Source organism: Pseudomyrmex gracilis, unplaced genomic scaffold, assembly GCF_002006095.1.
Source record: "Pseudomyrmex gracilis isolate BER0280 unplaced genomic scaffold, ASM200609v1 scaffold_103, whole genome shotgun sequence".
NCBI classification, from domain to species: domain Eukaryota; kingdom Metazoa; phylum Arthropoda; class Insecta; order Hymenoptera; family Formicidae; genus Pseudomyrmex; species Pseudomyrmex gracilis.
Window position 1 is genome coordinate 530,744 of NW_018020687.1, and position 27,605 is coordinate 558,348.

Sequence of the window (27,605 nt, forward strand, 5' to 3'; positions counted from 1 at the left end):
TAAATAAACAGGATAACTTAAAAACAAAATATACGTTCTTGTTCTCGCGCCGTTGTTATATATCTCTCTACCGGTCGGAGGTAAAGTTCACAATTAATAATTTAAATCAATATGGCGGAACGAGAGAGTGTGGAACATACTCATTTCGAGCGAATATATTCCCCGTGGGTACAATACACATATCGTATCCAGAATGCCAGAACACCGTGCGAGGGCGGAAAAGAATCTCTCTCGAGCTGAAAACCAAAACGCGCCGAGACGATCCCCCCTGGGTTCTCATCGACATAAAAAAGATTCACGGGATCGCGGTCGAAGGTCATTTTAAGACCGCACGATCGGCGCTTGACGTTGATGTTTTTTTTTTTATTTTTTTTTTTACGTACGTGCGATACTGATCGATTGGCACAGACACACGCGAACACAGCGAGAGCTCGCCTTGAAAACGTCAGTTCGAATTTGCGCACCTTTCCTGTAAAGAAATAATAGAATGTAAAGATAAAATCGCGCGTTCCTTTTCTTATCGCGATTAATCCGCATGTCAGTATTGAAATTGTTCGATCGTGCAACGAAAGAGAGAGTTACGTGTTTTTGCTTGTGCCGTAAATCTTTCACACATTTTTTGCGTCTGTCTTAAAAAAAAAAAAGTGATTATCTTCATTATCTTCATTTTTTTTCTATCTATCTGTGACGTAATAAAAGTAATGTTAACGAGTTTATTTTATCTCGTAACTCTCGCGCGCGCGAAGCGGAGATAATTAAAAGCGACGATCTCCACGATTGGATCGCCTCGCGAGATATCATTCGTGTGACGGAAACGACACGACGTCGGAAAAGGATAATTAACTAGCGAGCGAACAGAGCGGCACAAAAACCAGTGTGTAACCGCCGCCGTCCTGCTTAGACAATAAATCGCTATCGTAGCTCGAGGGAGAGAGAGGTTTCCATACGGGCCGGAAATAAAACCGGAAACTGCGGTGCGGTCAGCGCGCGATGTCCGCGAAATCGATCGATCCGATCGATCGCGCGTCGCCGCGGCCTGTAAACTAACCACCACCCCCACCTCCAAATCCGACAAAACGCGTCGACGGGAGGGCCTTTTCGCGAGAATACGCCCGCGCCGTAGCACAACCCTCATGGAATGTATTATCATTACGTGGTCCAGTGGCTTCCGGACGAGTTCGCTCCGTTAATTGCGAAGAGAAAGCGCGTCGTGTGTAATCACGTTTTCAAACAGTCCCGCCTCCACCGGTAGGCTTTCCCGCGGGAAGCATCGCAGCCGACATCGCGAAAATATTACGTGATAGGGGTTGATTTTATACGAGCCGACCGATATCTCGATATCGGATGTCGCGCTTATTTCTCGGCGAAAGAGCCGCAGCGCTCGTACGCGTAGATATTTCATGACGCGGATAATTTCTTTCGTTTTTGTTTTTTTTTTTTTTTTGTTTTTTAAGAGCCGCGTATATGCGATATAAACCCGGATGGAATAAGCGCGACGTCCGCTGGTATAACGTTTGTGCAATAGAGTAATAACGAAATGACATCGCGCTCAAAAGATACACGTTACAGAGAGGATAAACTGTTCTCTCGCTGACGGTATAAATAACTGATCTTGGATTGCGTTGGGATTATACGCGAATGACACCGCGCGCGCGACTATCTGTCCATTGACGCGTATTTTCACAAAAAATCTGGACAGTCGAATATAAAAATACGTCTCGCTCGCACATGGGAAAACGAGCAAGCTACGGAAATTTGTAACGATCGCTCTTATCACCGAAAATTTCAAAATGAATACATACGGTTATATATGTATAGTCGTATATATACAGATTATTTGGGTGTTTTTCGAGTTTTTTCCTTTCATTATATAATATTCGTGAATTGAGATTTTACACATCGCGCGAGAGGGGAAATAAAGAACAAGGAAAGAATACTCGAGATAAGCATTTGTCGTTCCGCTCCCGCGATCGATTCCGTTGTGAATTCTCCACGAGTGCAAACCGCTTCCTCCACTCGAACGAGTCCTTTCTCCCGCGTCGAGAGATACACGTGTGTCCTGCCGGATAGACACACATCTGGCATTCGCGGCTTTACAACCGAGTTTCCGCGGCGTGAATCGCGGGAGATTGATCCGAACACAATGCTCCGAACGGGACCGCTCGGAGGATCCCGAAAGTGCCCGTCTACGTCGAGACGTCTGCGTGTGATTGACATCCGACAGCGCCACTCGAAACAGTCAAAACATTTCAACCCCCGTGTCGCGTCGAGTCTGGCCTTGACGCTTCGTAGCGACGCCAATCATCCTCCTCGACGGATTCACTGTTATCCATAAAACGAGGATTGCTCGGCGCAAATACTCGGCGCGGGTCCGACAATATTTCCTTTCATCGCGTACTTACTTGCGAAGAGAGCGAGAGAGAGAGAAAGAGAGAGAGAGAGGGAGAGAGAGAGAGAGAGAACGTTTGACAAACAACTTCCGCGATTATTTACAGATTCTCCGAATAAAAGCAGTGAGTGTATATCGCATATTATTGATCATTCCGCGAATTCACTGGCTTTTCTTTAACACGCGATCAATGAAATATTTATAAATCATATTATACACACTCTTCGTCGCGTATTTCATCTTCTTTTAAAAAGAGAGAATCTCCGAGTGTGTGTGTGTGTGTGTGTGTGTGTGTGTGTAATACAAATATCTCTCAACGGTATTTCTTCCGACATCATTTTTCCTCGCTAAAGCAATGCGATGTTCTATAAATGTTAAATATCATGTAACTACTACACACACACACACACACACACTTATGTGCTTCGGATAAGGCGTCGTATCATAAATCAAGGCCGTTCTGTCGTTGAAAATAGCGCGAGATATATCACGTCCGATCTAACATTCTACGAGCCCGTCGACTTTTACCAATCGACAATGGAATAGTTGGCGATCAATAGAACACTTGTAAGTCGTGCTACAGTTCCGTGTGCCCTCTCGTGCACTCGGGGAATCCGCAGACGCGAACACGAAAGGAGAGATATAACCGAAGGGTGGAGGCGAAACGTCGAACGACGGCCGTAGATTCTGCGCGATACCCGAGACGATGCGCCCCGGCGCGACTAGCGTGATCATAGATCGTTGATTATCATCGGATAAGCCGGCACAATGCATTTGCGCTTTCGTGTTGCAGTCGCCGACTCAACAGGAGGTACTCTCGGCCCTGAAGAGACGTCTGGAGCAAACCAGCGTGCCGCTCTTCCCACGGCATCGCCTTCGCATGCTCTCCAAGCTCGCCGAAGGGGCCTTCGGAACGGTAATGACATTATTATTACATCCGCGAATAATAAGTATATATATATATATTTCCGATTAGACACGGGTTTCGAATTAACAAGGCGAGCGTTTTTTTTTTTTTTTTTTTTTTGCGCTTAATCAATTGCAATTAACGCCAACGATAGCTTTAGTCTCGGAAACAAACTCGCGGAACAACTTCGCAATAAAAATAAATCGTTGCGTTTGCCACAAGTTTTCGAGATTGTTTAAAAATTCAGTTTATAAAACTTGTTCGAAAAGATCTCTCGATAAAATACAATTCGATTTATCAAAAACTTTTACGCAATATTTTATATCGTTCTCGCGCGACGAGGGAGAGACACGTGTGGAATTACTGCGATATATGTATACCGTAGAATTCGAAAATTTGGTTACGACATCGCGTTACGACAATTAATTTATCAATTCGCACCGCGAGTTGTATTTGCGCGTGCGCCGAGAGAAACAAAGTTCGCGAGCGCGTGAATTCACACGTATATAGGTTTTGAAACGTGTTGCAACCGCCACCTCCGTCACGACGACGATCGCGAAATCAATCCGTTTGTTGGCCGCACGGCGCTCACGGGCAATTCAGCGTGCGCCGGATGCGCAACAATACGTCGATTAACGAAGTGCCCGGGACGCGCGTTATTCTTCCCCGGCACAATGGCGCCTCGTCGGGGTCGTCGAGGATAATCAGTTTAGGATGCGTTAGAGCGGCTAATAATTCCCTTTTGTTTCCCCGCCCCCGGGGGCACCGACGATGCGTCGTTAATGACGAGGCGGACGATCGTCGAAACGCGCGCTTCGCAGCAGATCGCCAGTTGTCGCGTCAGACATCCGCGCGCGTATTTGCCGTCGCAACGCGCGCGCGCACAGTGGAACGGGCGCTATACATGCGTGATGCTCGTGCGGACTTCCCGTATTTGATCCGAGATCGCGGACACGTTGATCTTGGACCTTGTCGACGTACGATGCAGAAATCAATTGCGTTCTCACGCGCGAGATCGCGTCGGAAAATTATCGAATTCCTTTATGCGCAATATCACGAGAGAGGATGCGAAGAGTCGCGCGACGCATCGCGCGATCCTGCACATACGACGATCGATTATTCTTATATAGTTAGTCCGTCCGGGAAAGCCCGTGGAAGAGAAGGATTTGAACAGTTTTTTTTCCGAGACGTAATGTATTTTTACGTACTATACCGGTTAATGAAAAGAATATATTTCTTTATTACGTATTATCGCGAAATGAAAGAGGAATAAAAATATTTTATCAAGAAAAGTAACTTGAATTTATGTGCAAAGTTATTATTATCCGCGCGTTATTACCATATCGCGCTCACATTTTCAGATAGAATATGATAATGATATAATAAAACTAATAAAAAAAAGTCTTGTGTGTAAAAAAAAAAAAAAAAAAATTACGTATGTAAAATGAGATTACGGCGAAAAATCGCAAGAATTTGACGAAAAATTTCTGTTGAAATTCATTCCGCGGTAATTTCTATGCATATGCGTGACACAATTCAAACCAATTACGGTGCATATAAAGGTATACGTCGCGGAAGCTGAAGGGATTCCGGAGTACGGAACGACAACTACCCTCGGCAAACGACTCGTCGCCGTCAAGTTTTTACTGCCGGAAGCCAGCGAGAAGGAAAAGTAAGTATACATCTGGTATGGAAGCCGCGCAATTTGCATTCTGTTTCGTTCTTGTATAGCGGATGCTCGATTGAGCGCGTACATACTTTCCGCTAACCCGTTTCCGCCGCATGTGAACCTTTTACACCCATTGCACGAAAGACCGGTGTGGGGTTTTCTACGCTTGCTATTCTCGCCCGCCATTTTATGCAGCGGCATCCGCTTCTTTCGTCGGTCGATAGATCACGCGCTGCCTCGCATTTGTAAACCGAAACGGGTATCGATAGCCGGCGAACGACATCAAGAAAGATAAAATACTATTTCCCAGGCGTATCGCGAGAGACAAATCGATCTCAGAGTACTAGATGAAGATATACATTTATCTTATGCATTAGTATACCGTACGTGTTCGTCGAATACAATAGTATTGCCTTTTAGAAAACTATCTCGCGATCGTTGCATGCGCGCCGCGCCGACCTCGAACTCGCGATCACGACACGCGAGTGTGTTTCGTTTTCGTCTCGCGGTATAACACGTAAAAAAACTTGTGAAATTCATGTATATTTAAAAAAAAAAAAAAAAAAAAAAAAACCAACAAAAGATTATTAATTCTTGCGAGATAAAAACCGGAAGTTACAATATTTCACACGAAAGCACGGATAAACGGGAGAGAGCCCAACGGGCAGAAGTTTAAATTATGCAGAGTCGGGCACATCGAATTTAAAAGCTATACAGATCGACTCCGCGGTCGAATGATAACGCGACGTCTCGCGTCGCGACGCGGCGTGGAAGCCCCCGCGGCGAAACGTCCGGATATATATACCTCGTCCTCGGACGATCGTTCTCGCGGTTATCGCGTCAGACATCAGAAAAAGGCCAGTTCGATTCCACGAATGGAACGGATTTGCATACAATGACCGGGGGAGAGATAGGATATCGGGGGACTTTGGTGCGCGCGCTCTCTCTCCGACGATGTGTGCCGACCGACGTGCGGAACGACGGACGGGGGGGGAGGGGGGGGCGACCTCGTAGCGGGAGATGACAAAGCTTCCTTCCGACTAACAGCGACGAAAATCGACGACCCTCCCCCTCCCATTAGACAGCACACACCGGTCCCGTCGTCGCGCCTAGACTCTAGACGGGATCCGAGAAGAGAAATTTCGTCGACTCTCTGTCCGTGGAGTAATCTGTCGGACGTCTGAGACGACGCGAGCTAGAATAGCGAGCAATTTGGCTGATTTAGCGCGCGCCAGTGTATCTACTTGCGCGAAGGATCGCACTGTGTGTGTGCGCGGCGCGATCCGTGTAACAATTTCCCGTTGCACAGAGCGTGTGTTGGCGCGCACGAAGTGATTGCGCGAACGTCTTCTTGAAAATGATCGATTCGCTATTACTTTGTTAATTGATTACATTGTGTAACTTTTATATATTGTAATTAACAAATCTTTGTCGCGCGCGACTGATATTTCTTCGCGATTGATTTAAAATCAGACAAAAAAAAACCACTCGAGATCAATTGCTCAACAAAAATTGCTTCGTCGTTAAATGTCCATCGACAACGACGTAGAGACGTGCGCAATCCTATGGAGCGAAAACAATTAAAGCTGTTAGTTTTGTTAACCACTTCCATCGCACGGAGCATCGCGCGCAGCTTTCGAATTTCGTCGTATTTTATACTCGCGCGAAAGATTCGTGGATCTTCGATCGTCGTCCGCTCACGCAACAAGTTTCCCTATCGCGCGGATGACTTATAGCGTCTCGTGACTGCTGCCGTCGGCGTGTTCACCCTCCGAGACGCGAGCAGCTGCGGAAACTACACAACTCTGCACTCTCTTACGCATGTGAGAGATGAAGAGCGCATCTTTTTTTTTTTTTTTTTTTATCACGAGTGTCGAATTAATATTCGAGTTGATCCAACTTTTAATTAAACGTTTTTATTTATATTTATATTATTAGATTCGTCGTTTTAATTGCACGATTGCGTGTCACATCTCGTCTTCTTGCATATCGTCGTCGAACTATCTTCCGTTCACGCGCGTAAGTGAGACGAGCAGCAGCGACGAGTGCACGCAAGTACAGCGGGAGGTCTTGTGTGTGTGTGTGTCCGTTTATTCACAACTACATAAATCTGGGAAAATCGCGCTGACGCGATAAATAAGAAATATCCAATGCGTCTGATATCGCAACGTGTAATCTGCGTTAACACTTGATAAAAAAAAAAAAAAAAACAACATGTTCAATGTGCGCCGACTTGCACTTATATTGGATGACAACGGAAGATGAATATAGAATTGTCTCGCTATTAATTAAATTAGAAATCGCGACAAAATGAGAAAATTTCGAATGAAGTGAATATAACGAAATCAGATGGTACGTTAATTTTATTAAGAGACATTTTATTAACTATCGGCAAAAATAGTAAAATGCTTTGTTTCTCATTTTGAATGCTTTTAGTAATATTTATTCTTCTGGAAATTGGCGTGTTTTCGAAGAAGAAACGCGTTGTACATATAATTTTGATTGTGGTGGAAAGATTAAGAAGATGTTCGCGAATACATAGATAGTGTCGCGCGCAAAATCGAAATCGACGCTAAAATTGCTTGGATTCGATATCACGTACGCGGCACCGTAAACGCCGCCATTGCGAGAATCGGAAACGTTCCTGCGTAACTGTCGATGCCGGCGGCACCAGAGAGAGAGGAAATTGAACCGCGAATGCGAACTTTCGGCTAATGCGACGTCATTAACCCGCCTTAGGGCAACGTTAAACGGGCTATTTTGCATAGTGGCCAACGAGGAACAAGGGCCAACGTAGCTTTCCGCATCCGCGTATGTCGTTCGGGCTCTCGCAGAGATGTGTGACAATCGCGCGCGCCGGCGGCGCGAGCGGCGCGATTTGCAGTTTACGGCGAATCGATACGCGCGCCGTAGTTTTGTTAACGACCGCATTAAGCTATCACGCGAGAGTGCCATTACCAAGTCGATCGTAAGTAAACCCGCGGAATAACGATGCTGCGTGGAAAACGCGCGCGTCGGGCGGAACGTGCATATGTGTGCTAGATCGCGCGCTGGAAAGCGCCTCCCTTATCCGGAAGTGCATCGTACGATCCAACGAACCGGACGACAACCCCCCGGTCGTTAACGTTGTACGAACGCACCGGAACTACGATGTATAGAACGCAAGCGACACACACGATACAATAGTCATTACGTAAAATAGACATCGATAGACTCTTGCTTGCTGCCCTTCGAGCGATAGCCAAATTTATGTATTTCGTATATTGCACGTGTATATGTTTGATAATAATTATAATTGACGTATCTCACAAACACACAGTCATCGCAAAAAAAAAAAAAACGAAAGACATAAGAGCTAACTCTTTTATTTTTCGAAAGTTTTATATCTCGTAGAAATTTACAAATTCATTTTATACACAATTCTCACCGTGATAACTCAACGGAGAAAACTGATTCCGAACAGGTTGGACTTCCAAAGAGACGTGAGAATTCTAGCCGCTCTGGAGGATCGCAATATTGCTCGGGTCTTAGGTGCCTGTCATCGCGAGGAACCATACTGCGTGGTGATGGAATACCTGGAACACGGGGATCTCTGTCAGTTTCTCAAGACGCATATCACTGCCGAGGACGCACATTCCATGCCGATTGGCGTCAAGACGCTTAGGTAACTTTTTAGCGACCGTATTCCGACAACACATTGTCTTGCAAAGTAATAAAGACATTTCTCTCTCTCGTCGAGACTCTTTAAAAATGTGATCGATACTGATGTGATTTCTCAATCAAAAAAAAAAACGTAATTCAATCTAACTTGCAGCGCAAACTTTCGAAATTATTTAAAAATGATCAAACTTCTATTTAGTTTTTTTTTTCTTTTACGATACATCACTTTCAATTATTTTTCCGCTGACTTTTGTTATTTTGTTGATGTGTTACGAAACAGCAATGTTTATTAAAACATTCGCTGTCGCTTTACTCGAAAAAAATGGCACGCGCATAGAATGTTTCGTGTACCTATTCCTGCGAAAATTGAACGTTCCCAAATAAAAGCAACACAATATCTTCAAAAAAAAAAAAAAAAAAAAAAAAAAAAAAAAAAAAAAAAAAAAATCAAATTGGAGTACCTTTCGTAAATAAAATTTGCAAAAAGTCAACGAGCGCGCGTAACCCGGTGGAAGCAATTACTTTAAAAAAAAAAAAAAAAAAAAAAGTATATTTGATTAACACAATACGAAGATTTTCGATCGTACATTATCGCCAGATGATAATACGAACGTAACTAAATATTTCTGATGTTGCAATTATATTTCCTGTTCGCGCTATCTCTTGCGATAAAAATTCTACGTACTCGAATTTAGTAATTATCGAGAGAGACCGATAACGACGATGATATTGTAAATTTCAATTTGCATATAATTTTCAACGGGGTAAAAGAATTTCCAAGTGTAGCGTTCGTCCATATTGCTGTAACGAGAAAAAAAAAATGTGCAATTTATTTGACAAAAAATCTTAAGTGCGTTTTATCTAACTCCATACTCCGCGTTCTGGAGGATATCTAACTCCTTGTTAACCTGACATTATGCGACAATTCGCCTCTTGCAGCGAAATGGCGCTGCAATATAGATATGACTATTCCGACGTGCTGCTGCACAGCAACGCGATGCTGTTACCTGGGCTTAAAGTATTCGAGATTACAGCTTCCAAAGTGTGCCGCAATCGTCTCTAACGAGCCGGGGCACGGTTTCATTTCCGACAAACTGCCGTCGCTTGAGTTAACACGCAATAAGTTTCTCCTCGCGCGCGCGCGAGTTTGACGCGTTTATTAATCGTGAGCGACGCATCCAGTCATCGGGGCGCACAAGACCCCGAAATTCTCTTCGTCGACCTACCACCACACCTCAGAAGGAATCCCTCCGAGGTGACGGCGGTCGGGTGAGGATTCGCGAGTGTGAATACCTTAACTTCGTCGCAGGAAACTCACGCCACTTCGTCGTCTCGTTTCAGTTTCAACTGTCTCATCTACATGGCGGCGCAGATCGCGTCGGGCATGCGGTATCTGGAGAACCTGAACTTCGTTCATCGGGATCTGGCTACTAGGTGAGTATATATACAACGGGCGACTTTACCAAAACGAATCTCTCCTGTGGATTCTCGATATTCTCTTATCTCCCGAGAATAAACTCGCATTCGCGCACGCGCACGTCTTTATCATTCCTGATACCGGTATTTACTCTCTCTCTCTCTCTCTCTCTCTCTCTGTCTCTCTGTATTTGAACATCTCGTATAGTTTTCGCAAATTCGCGTGAGATGAGACGTGATTTATGTGTCAAAACTATAGACAAATCGAGCGTAGATATAAGCAAGAAATTTGTTTTTTAAACGCGCTGCTAATTTCAATAATATAATTCCATAAATTATATTTTTTAACCTTGTGTTATTTTAACACACACGTATGCGGGATAAACGGTAGAACATTTTTCGAAACTTCTCTGTCACAAAGCGTGCGTGTAATTCTTAGATCAGATGGGAATGTAGACTGCATCAAAAAGATTTGAATACAGATGTGAATACGAAGTCTTTTCCTCTTTGCCCGAGCTTATCGATGCGTGCACGATCGAGATGTAAGATTGCAGGGGAATCTTCTCGGGTATCCGACGTAGCGCGAAGAAAATTACGACGCGGCAGCCATATGTGCGCGGAACAATTTTTGACATCCTCCAGGAATGATTCCGGGTTGCAAAAATAATTTAAAAAAAAAAAAAAAAAAACATCACTTTACCGCGCGATTTATTGAAAAGTAATTTTTTAAAAGTCGGTCGCGAACGCGCGCGCAGAGGAGAGTACGACCTGAATGTCGCGGCATGGTTTTTACGTTATTGCGAAAAGAATAAATGGATCTGCCGCGCTCTTGATTTATTCTCTCCCACTCTTCGGCGTAAAACTCACTCACCCACCGGATGTACTTTCCCACCCTTGCCTCGCCTTCCGCTTCATCGACCAACAAGACCTCTCGCCCGGGTCTATCGACTTTAAATCGTCGAATCGAGATTACCCTTCGACGGATGCCCTTAAATCTTGTTTGAGATCGCGCCGTCTGCTTTAATTGGCATAGTCTAATAACTGACAAAGATGTCGCAATCCTCGCGAAAATAATGTGGTCGTGCTTACAAAGATATATGACAGGAGAGAGAGAGAGAGAGAGAGAGAGAGAGAGAGAGAGAGAGAGAGAGTAGATGGGATTTCAACCACATTGAGAGCCCGATGCACCCGTTAAAACAAGGACGGGGGCACCCGATATCGATTCCCCCTGTTACACTCTCAGGATGAAATTGAATTATACCACTCCCGCAGTGCATTTCCATAAGCCCCAAAACAAACGGAGCCGGGAACCGCATGGGAAATCAGCGATTTGTTAGTGAATCGTCGCGAGGAATGCAGCGAGAAGAGCAAGCAGCTAGTTTCCACAGCGAAATGACGGAGTTTGTCGTATTGGCGCGATAGAAAATTTTAGTGTTTTATTTTTTTACCCGCTCGTATATAATTTGAATCGTCGTAAGTTATATCTGGATATCGACATTGTGCGGTCCCTCGCGGACCACTCGCAAAGAAACTCTTCTCTGGATTTTTTTTTTTTTTTTTACGGGAGCCAACCCCTAAAGCCCGTCGGCTTCGGACACACAATAGGCCTCTCTTCCTCAATCCAACATAATGCTGTAATATTTGTCACCTTTTCGGTCGCTTTTTCTTTTCAACCTCCCGAAACTACTTTTCTCCATCGTATTCGCATTATCGACATTAAATATAAATCGAGATTATATATCGCGTGAGTGCTACCAACTTTTGGTCCAAAGACGCACATCTTTAATATGTATTTTTCGATTGAAGTACGTCATTCGTCGTTAAAAGCACGATTGAAATACAAGAACGTAAAAAAACTGAACCTCAATGGTGTTTGCCAAAGAGAATTATTGTTTATTTTTCAAGTAAAAGAGAATTGTGTGCGAATAATCATAAAATCATTAAAACCACTACGTTGTGTAAATGTTTTTGTCACATTGTCTTTCATCTTATATTGATAATGTAATTTGTACAATCAATATTATTTAGAGGTCACATTCTATTATACATTTATTATTCATTCACGTCACGTTTCGCCGTGGTGTATATTTTTTTCGAATTTCATACATTTTTCTTCAAATAAGCTTCGGCGTAAGATTTCAAAGGCTTTTAATATCGCACCGATAAACCTCCGTAATGATCCCGAAATGTATGTATCGTATACCGATGACCACTGTGATCTGCGAATACAAAGTATGTACGCCCTCCGTATATAGAACGAAGTCCATCTACGTGGCTGTTATTGAAATGCAATGGCCATCTCTCGCCGAATCGATAGGACGTTTAGATGTACATATGTGCATATATGTATGTATATCTTCTGCGCACACACACACACACGCGCGCACGCGTATATTCGCGCAAACCGCCGAAGCTCTCATAGCACGTGGGACCTAGTTTCCGGCTGTGCGGACAGTGTCTCTCAAACGTTTGCTCATAAATCTTAAATATATAGTATACGCGAGAGAGACACTTCCTCCGCGCGAAATTTCTATGCGGCATCGGCCTCGTCAGCATTACTAAGAGCTTTTGACACGATTCGACCCGTCGATCGCAGGAACATCTTAAGAACCATCGCCGGAGCTACTTCTACACGTCATCTCTGCTCCTTTTTTTTTTTCTCACCTTATTTCATTATCATGATCAAGTAAATCAATAAAGTGTTTTTCGCGACAAAAATTTTTAACCATTTTCAAGAAACTTTTAATGGAAGGCAGTGTGTCTATGCTCGTCGCAATCACAGCGAGCCACACGTATGTAATGCTTTAGTTAAATTTTTAACAGGCTACACACATACATACATACACACACATATATACACACAAAGCTTTATAAAATTTTTGCGATACTCGCATTAAAACCGCGCGCGGCAGGTTATCCTTGTCTGTGCTTTTGTGGAGAGAAAAAAATGCGCGATACGATCCGATCGCGTTGCAAATAGATCGATGCCTTTTGTACAGGCGCCGGGATTTAATCAAAATTTAATCAGAATTTAATGGCACCGCTGAACTTCCACTTTGATGGTATACGTCAGCGTGACGAACCGACGATTTTCAGTGAAATACGCGACCGTATGGGAATTCCACCGTGGGGCATAAATTCTTCGTGACTGGCGGCGTCAAAAGAGAAATGGACATTGCAGATATCAATGGCGCGTACGCGATACTTTCAAAATGCATTTTTGTTCTTTCTCTATCGGGGGGGCACAAACTCCGCGCGCACGCGATTTATCTGTCGCAATGAACGAAAAAAAAAGAAAAAAAAAGAAAAAGAAAAACACGAACAAAAACATTTTTATTCATTTAAATTGCACTCGAAACGGAGAAAGACAAGGAGAAAGAGGAGGAGAGATTCAGGAACTATGACGTTTAAATAGAATCGGATCTCGAGGAGAATCGAGAAATGTTCTACGTAGGATTTCCAGGTTCGAGACAAACTGCCAATCCATTGTAGCCTCTTATTTCATTCGCGAGTATACGCAGTGTGTATATAGCTATAGAGTCATTGTCGAAAGCGAGCCAAGTGAAAAAGAAGGATGGGATCGATTGCTGATCAAAAGGTAATGCAATTCAATTGACTCGGTTGGAAAAAGAATACGGGGGGACGAATGAGAGAAGATCGATAGCTATATGTAATGGTTTAAAAGATGGAAAGGAATTCGCGTACGCGAGTAAGTGTTTGTCGAAGTGGAAGAAATATAAAAGGCGGTTATATATTGTACGCGCACGAAAGTAAAATCTCTCGAGTCAATCAGAGACAGAAACGGTTCGCCGTTAAAGCTAATAATGTTATTCTGTTAATGGCGACATCGAGAAGAGATCCCGGGGTGATGGCATGTGGGAATACTGCGCGAATAAACGTACATCCAAGAGGGTAGTAGTAGGAAACAGCAAACGTTTCTGCATTCTGTATTCCCGTACGTGGGTATTTCGCATTCCGGTAAAAGAGATTTCCTTCATCCTATTTTGAATCGCAAATGTATCGCGCGAGTTTTCTTTCGTTTTCCTTCCCTGACAACTGCAGCGTAGATAGTACTTAAATATTGGATCTAGGTGGTGTTTTTCTCTATACTATCAATTTTCATATTTCGAATATTATATTTGATTTTTCCTCTCGCTTTTTTTTCCTCCGACTAACTTTTTTTTTACTAATATGAAGATTTATATTTTTCTACGGAATTAAAGTTACTTTACTTTTAAAGAAATAAAATCACATCGTGTTGAAAAATATAAAAATATGAAAAGTGTTGGCGTCAGAGCGGAGCTGTTGACGCCAACGTTGACGTCAACTTTTCGGATGTAACTTCGAAGGCGATAGAAAAAGTCACCGAGGATTTCTCTTATTCCTTTTCAAGCGCGCGCGCGCGGATACCGAAGACTGTTGCGCGCGCGCGCAAGGGTTTTATCCTTCGCTGACGAGAACTTACGTGTTCGAATAACCGTTTAAAAATTCAAAGAACGGCTTTTCTCGTACGTTCACTTCCTCGCGCTGTACTTCTTTCTACTTCACTCGGGGAGCCGTTTGTTTCTTTTGCGACGAGCATATCCAATATTCAACTTTCAATCTAACTTCGGCCCGAACATCCGACTTCAAACGTCGATACCCTTCGGAACCTCCGGGCTTCAATTATACAACCGCGCCAATCGGCCGAGTACACTTAACGTTCTTGTTCCTATCGACAATAGCTCCTGAGCCTTGCGTCAAATGGCCAAGTGATTCTCCGAGTTTAACTTCAACTTGCAACTTGCACAATGATAGAGACGATTTCTCCCTTATTCGTCGAAGAAGTCATCGCGAGTCGGATGTAGACATTCCGCGCTTTCTGAACAAGAAAGCCTGCCTTTGTTCCGATTACAGAACGCGAAGAAGGCTTTTCGTCGCGCTTCTTATATCTCGAGATTTCGGTCTTCTTCTCTCTTTTATGATCTCTCTCTTCTTCACGCTTATAACAGACGCGCTCACTATGTCATTATTATAATTCCCCGTGTTTTCCTAATACAATAGTAATTCCGTATTTAAATTTCTTTCTTAACATGTACATTATAACACAACATAAAAGTTTATCACAAATAAAAAAATCAAGTAATAAATAAATTATTGAAATGTTTAACGAATATCCCGGTAAAAAATTTTTCATGTATAAAATTGTATGGACATATTCGGTATATATAAATTTGCATAATTAGATATAATAAGTTTAATTTGTGTATAAGTATATATGATTATATATCAAAAATTTTTTTAAAATATAGTAAACATATAGTTTTATATACTTTTTTTGTATCTAACATGATACTAATAGAGTTATTTTGTAATTTGATATAGAATATCTCTGAAGCCATTCTCTTAAAAAAAGAAATTCTCCGTGTATAAAATTGTATGGACATATTCGGCATATAAATTTGCATAATAATTAGATATAATTATTTTAATTTGTGTATAAGTATATATGAAAAATTTTTTACCGGGTACTTTTTTTTTAGATATGACGATATCAGAGCGTGACAAAGATTTTGATCGAATTATTGTCTTTGAAAAGAGATGATAAAATAAATTAATCACAAGATTACAGAGATTACATTATAGAGATCGTCACGTGTGATTTACATTGTAACAGTTTGAATATGAGGCGTGAATGCGGCTTATTGCATTACTGTCGTACTCTACTATAATATATAGGGGAGAACCCGGGGTCAGCCCCCATCAATGCAGTTCGCCGATGGCGAAGTAGCCAATAGCAATGATCGATAAAGCGATCCCTAATTAACTAGGTTCTGCCGCCAAATTGGAGCTTTGTTCCATCGGTGAAATTAATTGATTCTATCTATTTCTCATACCCCCTTGCTGCTCTTCAGATAACGTTTGGTCGGTCGTATCTCAGGTAGCGAAGATTAGTCCCGTCTTTAAAGCGAACTGGTCAACGCGTTCGGAGCTTTGAACGTAGTTTGTATAAATGCTTATCCGTCTCTAAGTTCTCCTCGGGGAATGCCTTGTGAGAACGTATCTCTTATGAAACTCGCTCAAAGGGCAAGTAAAATGAAACATCAAACGCATTCGCGATAAGATTAAGTAACCAACTGCATCTAATATATATATATATATATATATATATTAACAACAAGATTTTAAAATAAATATTATCTCTGCAGCTGCTACTGAAGTTAATGTGTTTCGACCCTGATATTATTATGAAAATTTAAATACAGATATTTAGCTTCACCTCTTTCTCAACACCGTTTTTATTTTTTCCTCTCATAGGAAACGAATAATTAACAACGATCGTTGCACAACAATCTGATATCGATATAAAGTTTATTCACGCATCACGTGTACAACTAGCACACCTCTCTGTGTGCTCGAACAGGAAACGTAGCCCAACCACATTCACGAAGCAAATGTTGCATGTAGACAACCATTCTCGCTTCCGGTTGACTGCCATGCACAGAATGCGAACGTGTATGCAGATTGGCGGGTGCGCTATGCACTCCACGTAGCAACGAGAGATCAATCTGACTGCGCCTCTTTCGTTTTAGACGAACCGCCGCTCGGAAAAGTATTCAACTTCTCCAATCGATAACGCACACAAAACTAACAAGTAACTCTCTCTCTCTCTCTGTTCGGTGTCCTGAAATACTCGATATTCGGTAAAGACCGAATTTGATTGATTTCAATCGAAACAAAATAAGAAATTATCAAACATTTTGCAGAGAAAATAGATCTAAAAAGAAACGTGATAACAAATGAAATATTTTTTGCTTTTTTTGTGACTTTTAAAGTTCAAATATGGTATTTTGCAGGAACTGTTTGGTCGGTAAGGCTTATCACATCAAAATCTCTGATTTCGGTACGGACAACGAGCTATACGCGAGCGATTACTACAAAGTCGACGGAACTATGCCATTGCCGGTACGATGGATGGCCTGGGAGTCGGTATTTTTGGTAAGTTGCGGATTTTCAATTATTTTTTTTATTATTTTATTACTTTAACAACGCGCGTTATACACATTTATTTATAATCTTCAAATAAAAAACCAATGTATTCGAAGTATTATAAATATACAACGTGTATATATACGATTTGCAGGGAAAATATACGACCAAGAGCGACGTGTGGGCTTTCGCGGTCACCCTCTGGGAGATCCTGAACCTCGGCAGGCGTGTCCCTTACGAGCACCTATCCAACGAGGAGGTGGTGCAAAGTCTGCGACAGCTGCATCACGCCGCCGACTGCAACAACGCAGTCAATTCTGAGGAGAATTGCAAAGAAAATACTCGTGGTTTCGACCATCTTCCGCGACCTACCGCCTCCTCCAAGGACATCTACGATTTGATGCTCGAGTGTTGGCGACGAGAGGAGAACGAGAGACCGACCTTCCGTGAGATATCGCTCTTTCTGCAACGGAAAAATCTTGGATATGCTCCAACATCCTGATATTGAGCCTCGAACTTCGGCGAGCACGATGTTCTTAATATTCATCCCGCGATTCGGAACAAGTTCGGTTCTGAAAGGGATCGACGAATGTGCAATGACGGGCAACGTCCTCATTCGAGGAGCTGCAAGACATGGACGAACAATAGTCGAGTTAGAGAGAAGAACGGCTAGTGAGAAAAAGAAAAATTATATGATAGGAAAAAGAAGAGGACAAAAATTTATATCGCGACATCGAAATGATAAGTACAACGATGGAATTTTATTGCCTGTCAAACGAAAAAACAAAAGCTGGGATGTACGAACTTCAGGACAGGAATCTATCGATCGTTCTTCATTTTCGTCTCGATGTATCTATCTTGCGGACAACGAGTAATAACGGACTGGAAGTAAAGTTTTAGAGTAGGAAGATAGAAGAAAATAATAAGTGTGTGGTGTGCGTGTGTGTGTGTGCGAGTCGTGTTTGTCTTCAAAAAAAAAAAAAAAACCTACGACACGCCGGAATTTCTCGTCACACCTCGGACAGCTCGGACTATCTCGCGTCTCTGATCGTCTTCGTGAGATTTTTAATAGCAAAATTATGCTCGTGCATATTTTATCGATATTTGATTGAGAGATTGCGACAGAGTCGCAACACACAGAGACCACTCGCGCGAGCTTCGTGAGACGGTCTTACATAGTCCGTGACGCAACTTCTTCTCGTATTAAAGAAACGTACAGACAGCCCGCGAATCTATGAATTGACACGACAATCGAACGAGAGAGAGAGAGCACAATAAACTAACTATGCCCGTTGCGATAGATAGTCGCTCTTCTGAGAATCTCGTATGCAATCCGGAACAAAGAGACGGACATATTCGTGGGACCTCGCGAAACTGAAGAAAAAGGATTCTCTCGCAATCATCGAGAATCGTTTAGGAGCAATATCATGTAATGATCGTAAAACACAGCTGTGAACATTCCTACGAACAAAAATGGGTACCTATATGCGGCGCGATAATTGCGCGAGTAAGAAGAGGAATATTGTTACTTAAGGAGAATATAATTATAGGGATTTCCCCTCTTCGGGATTATATCATTTCGATACGAGGGTTTTAATGAAAAGTATGATGATGACTCACATCGACGTACGTAATATAATATAGCGGCTACGATGTTAGATGCTACGACAACGTTCGAGTTTTAATCGTAAAACGTAATTGAATGTATTCGTGAAAACGTGTGGACACTTATTCTCTCCCTTTTTCTCTTTGTCACCTTCCTTTCGCTCTCTGTCCGAACGTATATTAAATGTATCGTCCGGATATTCCGGATTTATTTGAGAGGCGAATTTATACATGTGATTTTCACATCGCGGAATTCTTTATTGTCGTAAGACCAGTGCTCGCCAAGCTTTGAATAAAACGAAGACTTTGCGCGGCAGTCGTAAAAGACACATACCTCTCGCGAAGCGACAAATAAATCGTCGTTTTTACTATTAAATATTATCTGGCCATGAAAAAGAAATCTTACTCGTCTTTTTAACGCTAAATCTTTGTTTATAATCCGAACATAAATCCGTATGAGATATATTATATCGTGAATATATTAACGTAAGAATATTATATAGCTTCTTTAAAGACGAATGGCTGTAAAGATTTCTCGATAGCAAACGCTTTATTTGAATGGTATATCACTATTGCAATCACAGGTATAATAGTTTATATATTCGATATCCACACAAACAAGAGATATATCTCAATATCTGGACGAAGTTGCGTCAATTTCGCAATGACGTTTCTGAAGATTTTGTGCGGCACGATTGGATAGATTATTCAAAAAATAATCATTTTTAAGTAATAAGTTTTCGAATACTAGGAATAGATGTTTGAAACATGTTTCAAACGCTATTCGGAGTTTAATTTTGCGGTTAGAAAATTGTTTTTTTTTCTTCTTCTTCTTCTTAAATTGACGCAACTTCACGTGTTGAGCTATTCTTGATGTCAAGTATACATGGAAAATGGAATTCGTTGATGTCATAACTAGACGAATATCGTAATAAGTCGTAAGTGCAAGTAGACGAAGGATAACGTTTTAATCTATTCCGTATTGAAAGAGGGTAATAGACTACGTATCATGACACATCATAATTGTAACTTTATATGATAGGCGGGATCAATGAAAATTAGAATATTGTACATATATATACGCGTACCGTAGTAAGGAATGTTATATTATTGCATTTTTGTCGAAAAATGTGTTTGGATAAATCAGGTAGACAAGAAAAACTAAAATTTATCTCCGAGAGAGTATTGCGCAATCACTTGTAATTTTGGTATTATCGTAAATATATAGAACGTTCAGAGGTAATAAGTTATTATATTAACGAAAGTTCGACATATCGAAATATTCTTTTTTTAGAAATAAAAAAAAGATACGCGATAGAACGGAGAATATTTCTGAATTATTTTTGGAAGTTGTGTAAATGAAAAACTCGTTATTTATATATTCAGTCCGCGCATTCGATTCCGAAAAGTTCTCATTACACAATTAAGTTTCGTGTATCTATTTATATACATCAGATGTGGATATTCTATAATTTATGCGATATTTAGCGAATAGGGAAAGAGGGGGGCGATGTTACCGTTATATGATATTAAAATACTATTTATATAAATTAATGTAATATTATCGCGTAAGGAGTAGATGATACGGAGGCATAGCCATACGTAGTTAAAAAACAAAAAAAAAAAAAAAAAAACACGCGTTGAATTTAAACGTAACTGGAATTGCTTCTATATCAGATTTGGGATCGAAATGTATCTGAGACGAGTATGAAAGAAAATCGCGTTCAATACGAGATAGAATATTATCGCGCATGGGTTTTACGAGATAAATAATATAAATATAGGGGAAATCCTCAAATCTTGCCGGAGGTAAAAATAGTAATTAGCCGATTGACTGTGCGTTATAAGTGTAATAATTAAGTGCGTAATTTACATTTTGCATAAGAGTATCAGACATATAATTTTTCGTGCCATCGCGAAATTTTGGCCGATCAATTTTTCGCACCGGTTGTGACTGAGTTAAAAACAATAATACCTATTATCGGTAAATTTTTAGTCCGACGCAGACTGCCATCACTTTTAGACGATAATAGAGAATGAATTGTAGTTGCGTTTAGATTCGCCAATACAAGCATAACGCTGCCTTTGGCTAATATTGTTGCCCCTTTACTGCTAACGAGTAACTTACTTGTCTACTCACATGTGATAATTTAGTATATTTCTACGTACCTACCTGTACCTACTAATTCGAAAATCTTTATAGCGAAAGGATTACTCCAATATGTTTTTTTTTTTTTTTATTTTGTTTCTGTTATAAATTACAGCAATAACTTCAATAAAAAAAAAAAACCAGTATCGAATAAAACAAAGTGCAATCTAGTGTATCTTCATTAATAAATTATCAATCTGAAGTATAACTGCCTCATGATTGAACGGAAATTGAATCATTAACGGAAAAGAAATAACAGTATAAAGAAAAGTGCAAACTCCGTGTAATCCTTTCTCTATGGAAAGATTTGCTCTATAAATCTAGATAACTCACTTCTACCTAGTGTGCCCTTTTTCCAATGACGGTATTAATTATATTTTTTTTTTGTGAACAATTCGAGCTCTACGCGCATCACCCGAGGTAACTGTTCAGAACCACAATACGTCAGAGATTTCGTTCGAACATTGTGAAGCATGAACACGTTAGATCGGAATCGTAAAACAATTTAATTTCTTAAAAGCGTATCATCTTTAATTGCGCAACGATACCTCTAAACCCAAATCCTTTCTATGATACGTTACTAAATGTTTTTTTTTTTTTTTTTTTATACATATGTAACGCGTATAATTGACAATCACGCGCTTGCCTCAAAATTTAAAAAACGTAATGAACATTAATATATCACGACTTTTTTGAAAAACACTAATGCAATAGAATTCGCATTTTTATAATATACATTGCTCCTATTGTAATTTGAAAAGCACGATTATTAATTTGCATAAATTAATTTTAATTTTTGTAAATTGAAAACAAACATAATTTTATTAGCACACAAAAATATTATTTTTCCTTTTTTTAAAAATTAATATTTTACTTATTTTTTCTTTATATATATTATTTTCTTTATATACATAATAACTGGATGATATGCTAGCACAGTTTGAGAATAATTTTGTATAATCTACAAATATACTCACATTTTTAGGCAAGGAACATATCATTGATGTTTCGATTAAATATCAGATTTGCACATATCGTATACGAACGACGCGGATTTAATTTGGATACATATATAATTTCAGACAAAGTTAAACAGTAACACTGTATCGTACAAAGAGTAGTATCGCCCTGACTAAAAACCGTAAATAAATAAATATGTAATTATCGATCTTTTTTTTCGCGCGGAAACATATATGAAATATGATTTTTCGATATATTCGATTGTTAATCTACGGTGGAACTGCGAGGAGATCTACAGGTAATTGTGGAAAAATTGGGGAGAGCTCATCTAGTTATATCTTCTATCTAGGTAAGGGCAACGCACGGCCATATCACTTGGCTACGGCCGTATAACTACTTTGCATTATAATTTTGACAATACGTTTGTTTTTCTTTTCTCAAAAATTACTCAAAACTTTTTCTCGAGATTGATTCAAAAGTGCATTCAGTCTCCGAGAACTGCAACGAAACTGACCACCGGCCGCGGAGGTTGCCCATGCCTGCTCTACGCTATCAAACCTTGATCGTTATAGTCATAAAATTATTTTGTACTAAGAACTGTTTATAATTTTGTATCTAATCTCTGTAAATATCGAGCAGATTGTCTATGAGTAATAAAGCTTAAACAAAAAACTCGATTTAAATAGACTAAATAAACAGAAAAAAAGAAGTATATATATATATATATATATAAATATATATATAAATACAAGTATTTATAATATATCTATTTTACTTAGTGCGTAAGAACAACAATTCGAAGAGAGATGTAAGTAAATTTCGCATAAAGGCGGATCGGTAATGTAACAATGTACAACGATCTAGAAATTATTTGTATTATAAAGACAACACAATTAAGGGACAAATCATAAAAGTATACATGTTACTCACACACACCAGTAGCTGTGTGTATATACATATTATATATATATATATGATACATTTAGAATCCAACTAGTCACATGTACGACACTTGATAACAATTAAAGTGTATCCCTGACGAAAAAAAAAAAATCGCGAAGTGCGATGTGTGCTGTTCTTTGATTATCTTTGCTATAATAGAAATATTTAAGATGCACAATCCATTAATGCAATCAATAATTCATAGACAGATAAAATCGTTAAGTTATAATAACGATCAGAAATAACAGATCAAACTCTCGCATCTCGTCTCACAAAGCAAATTATTAAAAATTTCAACTATAGTTATTCACAACTAAACTCAGCTCGATCAATCGCGTGTGTACAGTGCGAATAAGTTTCAGCGAAATCCGTAAATTTTTGTGCATCGTAAACACCTGAACACATTTATATAACTTATACGTGTATATTCTCATTAAAAAAGAAAACATGCAACTTGTAAGTTTCATTATCCATTATATCTAATTTAAAAAAAAAAGCACATCGATAAAATCTTATTTATATTAAACGGTCGAATAAAGTCACATTATTATTATTTTATAAAGGTTCCCTCACTTCCATACATATGATTCTCCTATAAGTTTGCTCTTCTGTACACAGATTTACATTTTGTTACGTTTTGATTATTTTCCTATAAGACTGTTAACAATTATGATTTTCTAAAACAAGATTATAAAATTTGCATTACACGTTTAAGTTTTTCTTTATTTATAACGCAAAACACAATATAAATAGTTTTTACAGTATAAAAGTAAACAACAAGTAAAAAAATTTATAAAAAAAACTATATGAATAATAGTAGCATAATATTTTACATATATCACATATAAAAGTAGAACTGGCTCAACGATCTCGCGGTGTAGAAACTGAATCTGTGAAAGTCTTGAATATGAATCTTACTTCCATCTTTTTGGAATTTTTTTGGACCGGTTTCTTTCAATCACGTTTATCGGTTGAAAGCTGTTATCGGACCTCCAGAATTAATTCAAATAAAAATTCGAATTTTCACAAATGCAAGTCGCGTTGAATGAACTAGTTCTCATCTGACCATTGAAGTTCTGGCGACATGAACACGAGCCTAATATGGATAGTGTTTATTCACTATAAAAGACGGTCGTGCATTGTTTGCAAAAATCGAAATATTCACGTTTTTTGCTTTGTTTATACATAACTAAAAGTATTTAGATATGTTTCGACCATAACAATAGAACTTTCCTATAGTAAATTTCATATCTAAACGTAAAACTTTCCTATTCGACGATATATATTTAGTATGTGAGTTATTACATATAGTCGAAACACACACATAAATACTTTTAGTTACGTATAAGCAAAGCAAAGCGTGTACATCGAGAAAAAGTGAATAATTGAAAATGTAGATAAAAAAGTTGGAAATGTAGAATAAAAGTTTTTCGTGCGAGTTTTAGTTTTTTTTAGAAAATTAATTTTAAAAATAAAACAATTGATATTAAATTTAATTACTTTTTGTTACTTTTAATTAACTTTACTTCTAATAACTTTATGTCATAAAATATCAATGAATTTCAATATCATTGTTATATTAATTTAAAAAAATAGAATATTCTATTCAGTAAAGCTTTTAAAAAATTATACATAATTATATATTAATAATATATATGTAATTTTATTAATAATCTTATAAAAATTAATTTTTGTTTTATATTAAGTGAAGAAAAGAGAATACTTTCTTTAATTTATTATTTAGTACCTATATGTATGAAAATTGATTAAAAATTGAATTTGTGAGTGAGGACAAATTTAGTGCTATACAGTGCTGTACTTTTTCAATCAATATGACAGATTTCCTAACCTGAGTCATCATTTAAAACTTTGATACTTTAATACTAACTTCTATACTAACTCGCTTCGCGACACTTTTTTGCCAGATTCTTATGTTTTATGCAAAAATGTGTCGAAGCATAAATTCATTGATCGGTACTGTCAGATAAAATACAATTACTATATAAGTTTTGGAGCTATCATTATTATGATTAACACGGACATAGACATGTTTTATATCATACCACCAAATGGAGAAATACCTCTTTACATTTTAGAGGATTGCGTCTTGTCCAGATTAAATTATTTAAAGCATCTGTATGAAGACACTATTAGTGAATTTGATGGAAATTTTGAATATTTAGTAGAAAATTCTACTTACGATAAAATTGGACATTTTATGTTACGGTAAGTAAAATATCAAATGATAATATTTTATATTATCATTAGAATTACAAATGTTTTAATTCTTTGTTTTAGATTATTAGCCTGTGTATCATCAGATTTATATACCTACTGGATAAGCAAAGAATCATTGTTATTTAAACATAGATTAGATCATATATTACCTAAACATTTACACAAATTACTAAGACAAATTATATGGAACTTGCAATTATTTAAACATGAGAAGAATACAACAGAAATAACTCTGATTGAGTTATGCAAATTTTATTCAAATCCCTTAGTTTTTAAACATTTGGTGTCAAATTGTCACAACTGTAATGATTTTCAATATAAAGGTACAACAATGAGATATAACAATATTTAAATGTCACTTGAAGATAAACAGTATTATTTATTGTAAATTTCAGTAAGATTCGAAACATTACCAGATCTGATAAAAGAAAGAGAACTAGAGCTTAAGAATGGGAGTGTTATTACATATTGTTCAAATTGGAAAAAAATACTTCAGTCATTATTTAGTAGCTATATAACTAATGAGCTGAATATTACGAGGAAACAAGCTCAGCATACTATAAAACATGATCTTAGATTGACTATTTTACAGCGGAAAGTTGATTTATATCTTTTCAAGAAGGGTACTAATCATGGAAATATAACTATTGATAACATAGATACTGAAGTACAGAAATTTCCTTTGTGTATGCAACATTTGCATTCTGTATTAAGAAATAGGCACCGACTTAGTCATTACGCGCGTTTACATTATAGTCTTTTTCTCAAAGAAATTGGGATGAATCTAGAAGATGCAATTATTTTTTGGAAACAGGAATATTCCAAGCCACATACTTGTACTTCTACATGTTCACATAATTGGCAATCCAATGAAAAAAAATTTGTATATAGCATCAGACATATGTATGGCTTAGAAGGATCTCGAAGAAATTATAAAACACCTAATTGTAATTTAATTTGGGCAAGTATAAAAATTTTTTCTTTTTTGTGTGTACATATTTTTTCGTAAGTAATACTATATAATCATAAGAAAGCAGAATAAATTGTTTATTAAATTTCCACTATACATTGTAGGCTGGTGTTAGTGGAGTATATGAAGGTGGTTGTCCCTTCAACAACTTTGATACAGATACACTCAGAAATCTTTTACAAACTTCAGTAACAGAAGATCAAATGAAAACGTTTCTAAATAATGATTCAATTAAGAGACCAGAAGTTCTTTGTACAACATTTCGGAGACTTACGGTTAAAGACAATATTAATGACAGTATCATCACAAATCCAGTACAGTATTATAAAAAACTTACTAATTAATATATATATATATATATATATGTACATATTTTTATATTTTACATATAGAGATTTATATATTACAATTTATATAATTTAAAACTTAAAACTTTCTATTCTATCAAGATTTCTATTAACTCAAAAATATTTTGTACATATTACACAATAGTTATGAATTATTAAAGTTTATCAATTATTAAATGATTGTAAAGCACTTTTTATAACTTGCCTAGTTACACCATCTCTAACTAACACGGCATGTACTCCAAGTTTTCCAACTTCTACAATATTTCTGGATTCGTCATCAAAAAAAATCATATCTTTAAAATCGATTTGAGAATTTTTTTGAATACTGAAAATATTATATTAAGTTTTAATTTTATCATTGTTGTACTTAACAGTCAATATTTTTGCACAAGACTTACTTAAAAAAATGTGTGACTTTGCTACCAGGAAATATTTCAATATATTTGAAATATTTTCTCCATCCAAATAGATCTAATAATTGATTAGCACCCTTTATTTCTGATGTACGCGATGCTACACCAAGTTCATATCCTTCTTCTGATAATTGTTTTAATATATCTGGTACATCAGTGTAGTATTGCACAGTTTTACCATGTGCATCTACTATCTTATCATGTGATCTAAAATTGTATTTTCCTTAACATATTAAAATACAATAATTGTTTGGTCCAATTTCTAGTAAAAATAAACAAACCCTTTTTTAAATGGAGGATCTACATGAGTGTCAACCCAAAATGGCCATAAAGTGTAATCTGGAAAAATTTATTATCCTATTTTTTTCATTATTTTAAGTAATTTCTTACGGTAAAAAGAGAAAAGAAATTAAAGTTACAGAAACTTTGTTATATAAAGAAATGAAAAGATCTCCCACAACTAATAATTTTGCACATATGTACCTAAATCGAAGACAATAACTTTCGGTTTTCTCTCCATTTGTGCGCTATTGCTGGTTCGAGTAAAATTTAATTTCCTAATTCTCAGAAAAAACGTATTACATCCGATTATGATTACTGGCCTTTGACAACTGTATCAATGACGTGTATCAGAGAGAAGACCAGAATGAGAGCTGAGAGCGGCCAGCTCCATAAAGGCCATTGCACGTGGCAAAAGTTTAGTAGTAAACGACGTAGTCGTAAGGTCGTAAGCAAATCGACCAATCGCTGGTCAGTATTCCAGCTAATGTAGGATAACATTAGTCTGTAATTGGATGAATTACTTACGACCTTACGGTTACGGTTAAAATTTTTTCACGTGCAATGGCCCTAATGGCTAGTCTACAATGAAGGTAGTAAGGCTGTAGAAGTAGAGAGTAAACTATTTTTCGGTGAAGAAACAACGGGAATTACGAAATGGGCAATTCCCATTTCGCACTGCCTACTGC

The 27,605-nt window shown here is 38.3% G+C and overlaps 3 protein-coding genes and 1 long non-coding RNA gene across 4 annotated transcripts in view; 2 read left to right on the top strand and 2 right to left on the bottom strand.

The window, feature by feature from the left end:
- Nucleotides 1–21,586, top strand: part of LOC109855959 (discoidin domain-containing receptor 2-like) — a 138,559-nt gene extending 116,973 nt beyond the window's left edge. Inside the window, exons 11-16 of the mRNA XM_020430713.1 lie at nucleotides 3,183–3,305; nucleotides 4,859–4,968; nucleotides 8,429–8,629; nucleotides 9,967–10,059; nucleotides 16,878–17,019; nucleotides 17,165–21,586. Coding sequence (XP_020286302.1) covers nucleotides 3,183–3,305; nucleotides 4,859–4,968; nucleotides 8,429–8,629; nucleotides 9,967–10,059; nucleotides 16,878–17,019; nucleotides 17,165–17,512 — 1,017 coding nt within the window. The 3' untranslated portion in view covers nucleotides 17,513–21,586. The remainder of the gene's footprint in view (nucleotides 1–3,182; nucleotides 3,306–4,858; nucleotides 4,969–8,428; nucleotides 8,630–9,966; nucleotides 10,060–16,877; nucleotides 17,020–17,164) is intronic.
- Nucleotides 388–10,002, bottom strand: LOC109855960. The gene is made up of 3 exons (XR_002250345.1): nucleotides 9,919–10,002; nucleotides 8,393–8,540; nucleotides 388–469 (listed from the first exon to the last, which is right to left on the bottom strand). It is a non-coding gene; the product is annotated as an uncharacterized LOC109855960 (long non-coding RNA).
- A 2,905-nt stretch (nucleotides 21,587–24,491) lies between the features above and the next one.
- On the top strand, nucleotides 24,492–26,234 carry LOC109855963 (probable DNA primase large subunit). Its single transcript, XM_020430717.1, has 4 exons — nucleotides 24,492–24,892; nucleotides 24,965–25,227; nucleotides 25,300–25,865; nucleotides 25,979–26,234. The coding sequence occupies exons 1-4, from the start codon at nucleotides 24,693–24,695 to the stop codon at nucleotides 26,216–26,218; spliced, it is 1,269 nt and encodes a 422-aa protein (XP_020286306.1). The 5' UTR covers nucleotides 24,492–24,692; the 3' UTR covers nucleotides 26,219–26,234.
- Nucleotides 26,235–26,294: 60 nt separating this feature from the next.
- Nucleotides 26,295–27,396, bottom strand: LOC109855964 (magnesium-dependent phosphatase 1-like). The gene is made up of 4 exons (XM_020430718.1): nucleotides 27,121–27,396; nucleotides 26,919–26,976; nucleotides 26,623–26,844; nucleotides 26,295–26,549 (listed from the first exon to the last, which is right to left on the bottom strand). The coding sequence occupies exons 1-4, from the start codon at nucleotides 27,155–27,157 to the stop codon at nucleotides 26,387–26,389; spliced, it is 480 nt and encodes a 159-aa protein (XP_020286307.1). The 5' UTR covers nucleotides 27,158–27,396; the 3' UTR covers nucleotides 26,295–26,386.
- Nucleotides 27,397–27,605: the final 209 nt, after the last annotated feature.

Coding starts and splice junctions, on each gene's coding strand:
- LOC109855963 (XM_020430717.1), top strand. CDS start 24,693: ATGATTAACACGGACATAGACATGTTTTATATCATACCACCAAATGGA. Junction 24,893..24,964: donor ATTGGACATTTTATGTTACG/GTAAGTAAAATA, acceptor TCTTTGTTTTAG/ATTATTAGCCTGTGTATCAT. Junction 25,866..25,978: donor CTAATTGTAATTTAATTTGG/GCAAGTATAAAA, acceptor TATACATTGTAG/GCTGGTGTTAGTGGAGTATA.
- LOC109855964 (XM_020430718.1), bottom strand. CDS start 27,157: ATGGAGAGAAAACCGAAAGTTATTGTCTTCGATTTAG. Junction 26,977..27,120: donor AGTTATTGTCTTCGATTTAG/GTACATATGTGC, acceptor AAATTTTTCCAG/ATTACACTTTATGGCCATTT. Junction 26,845..26,918: donor GATCCTCCATTTAAAAAAGG/GTTTGTTTATTT, acceptor ATACAATTTTAG/ATCACATGATAAGATAGTAG.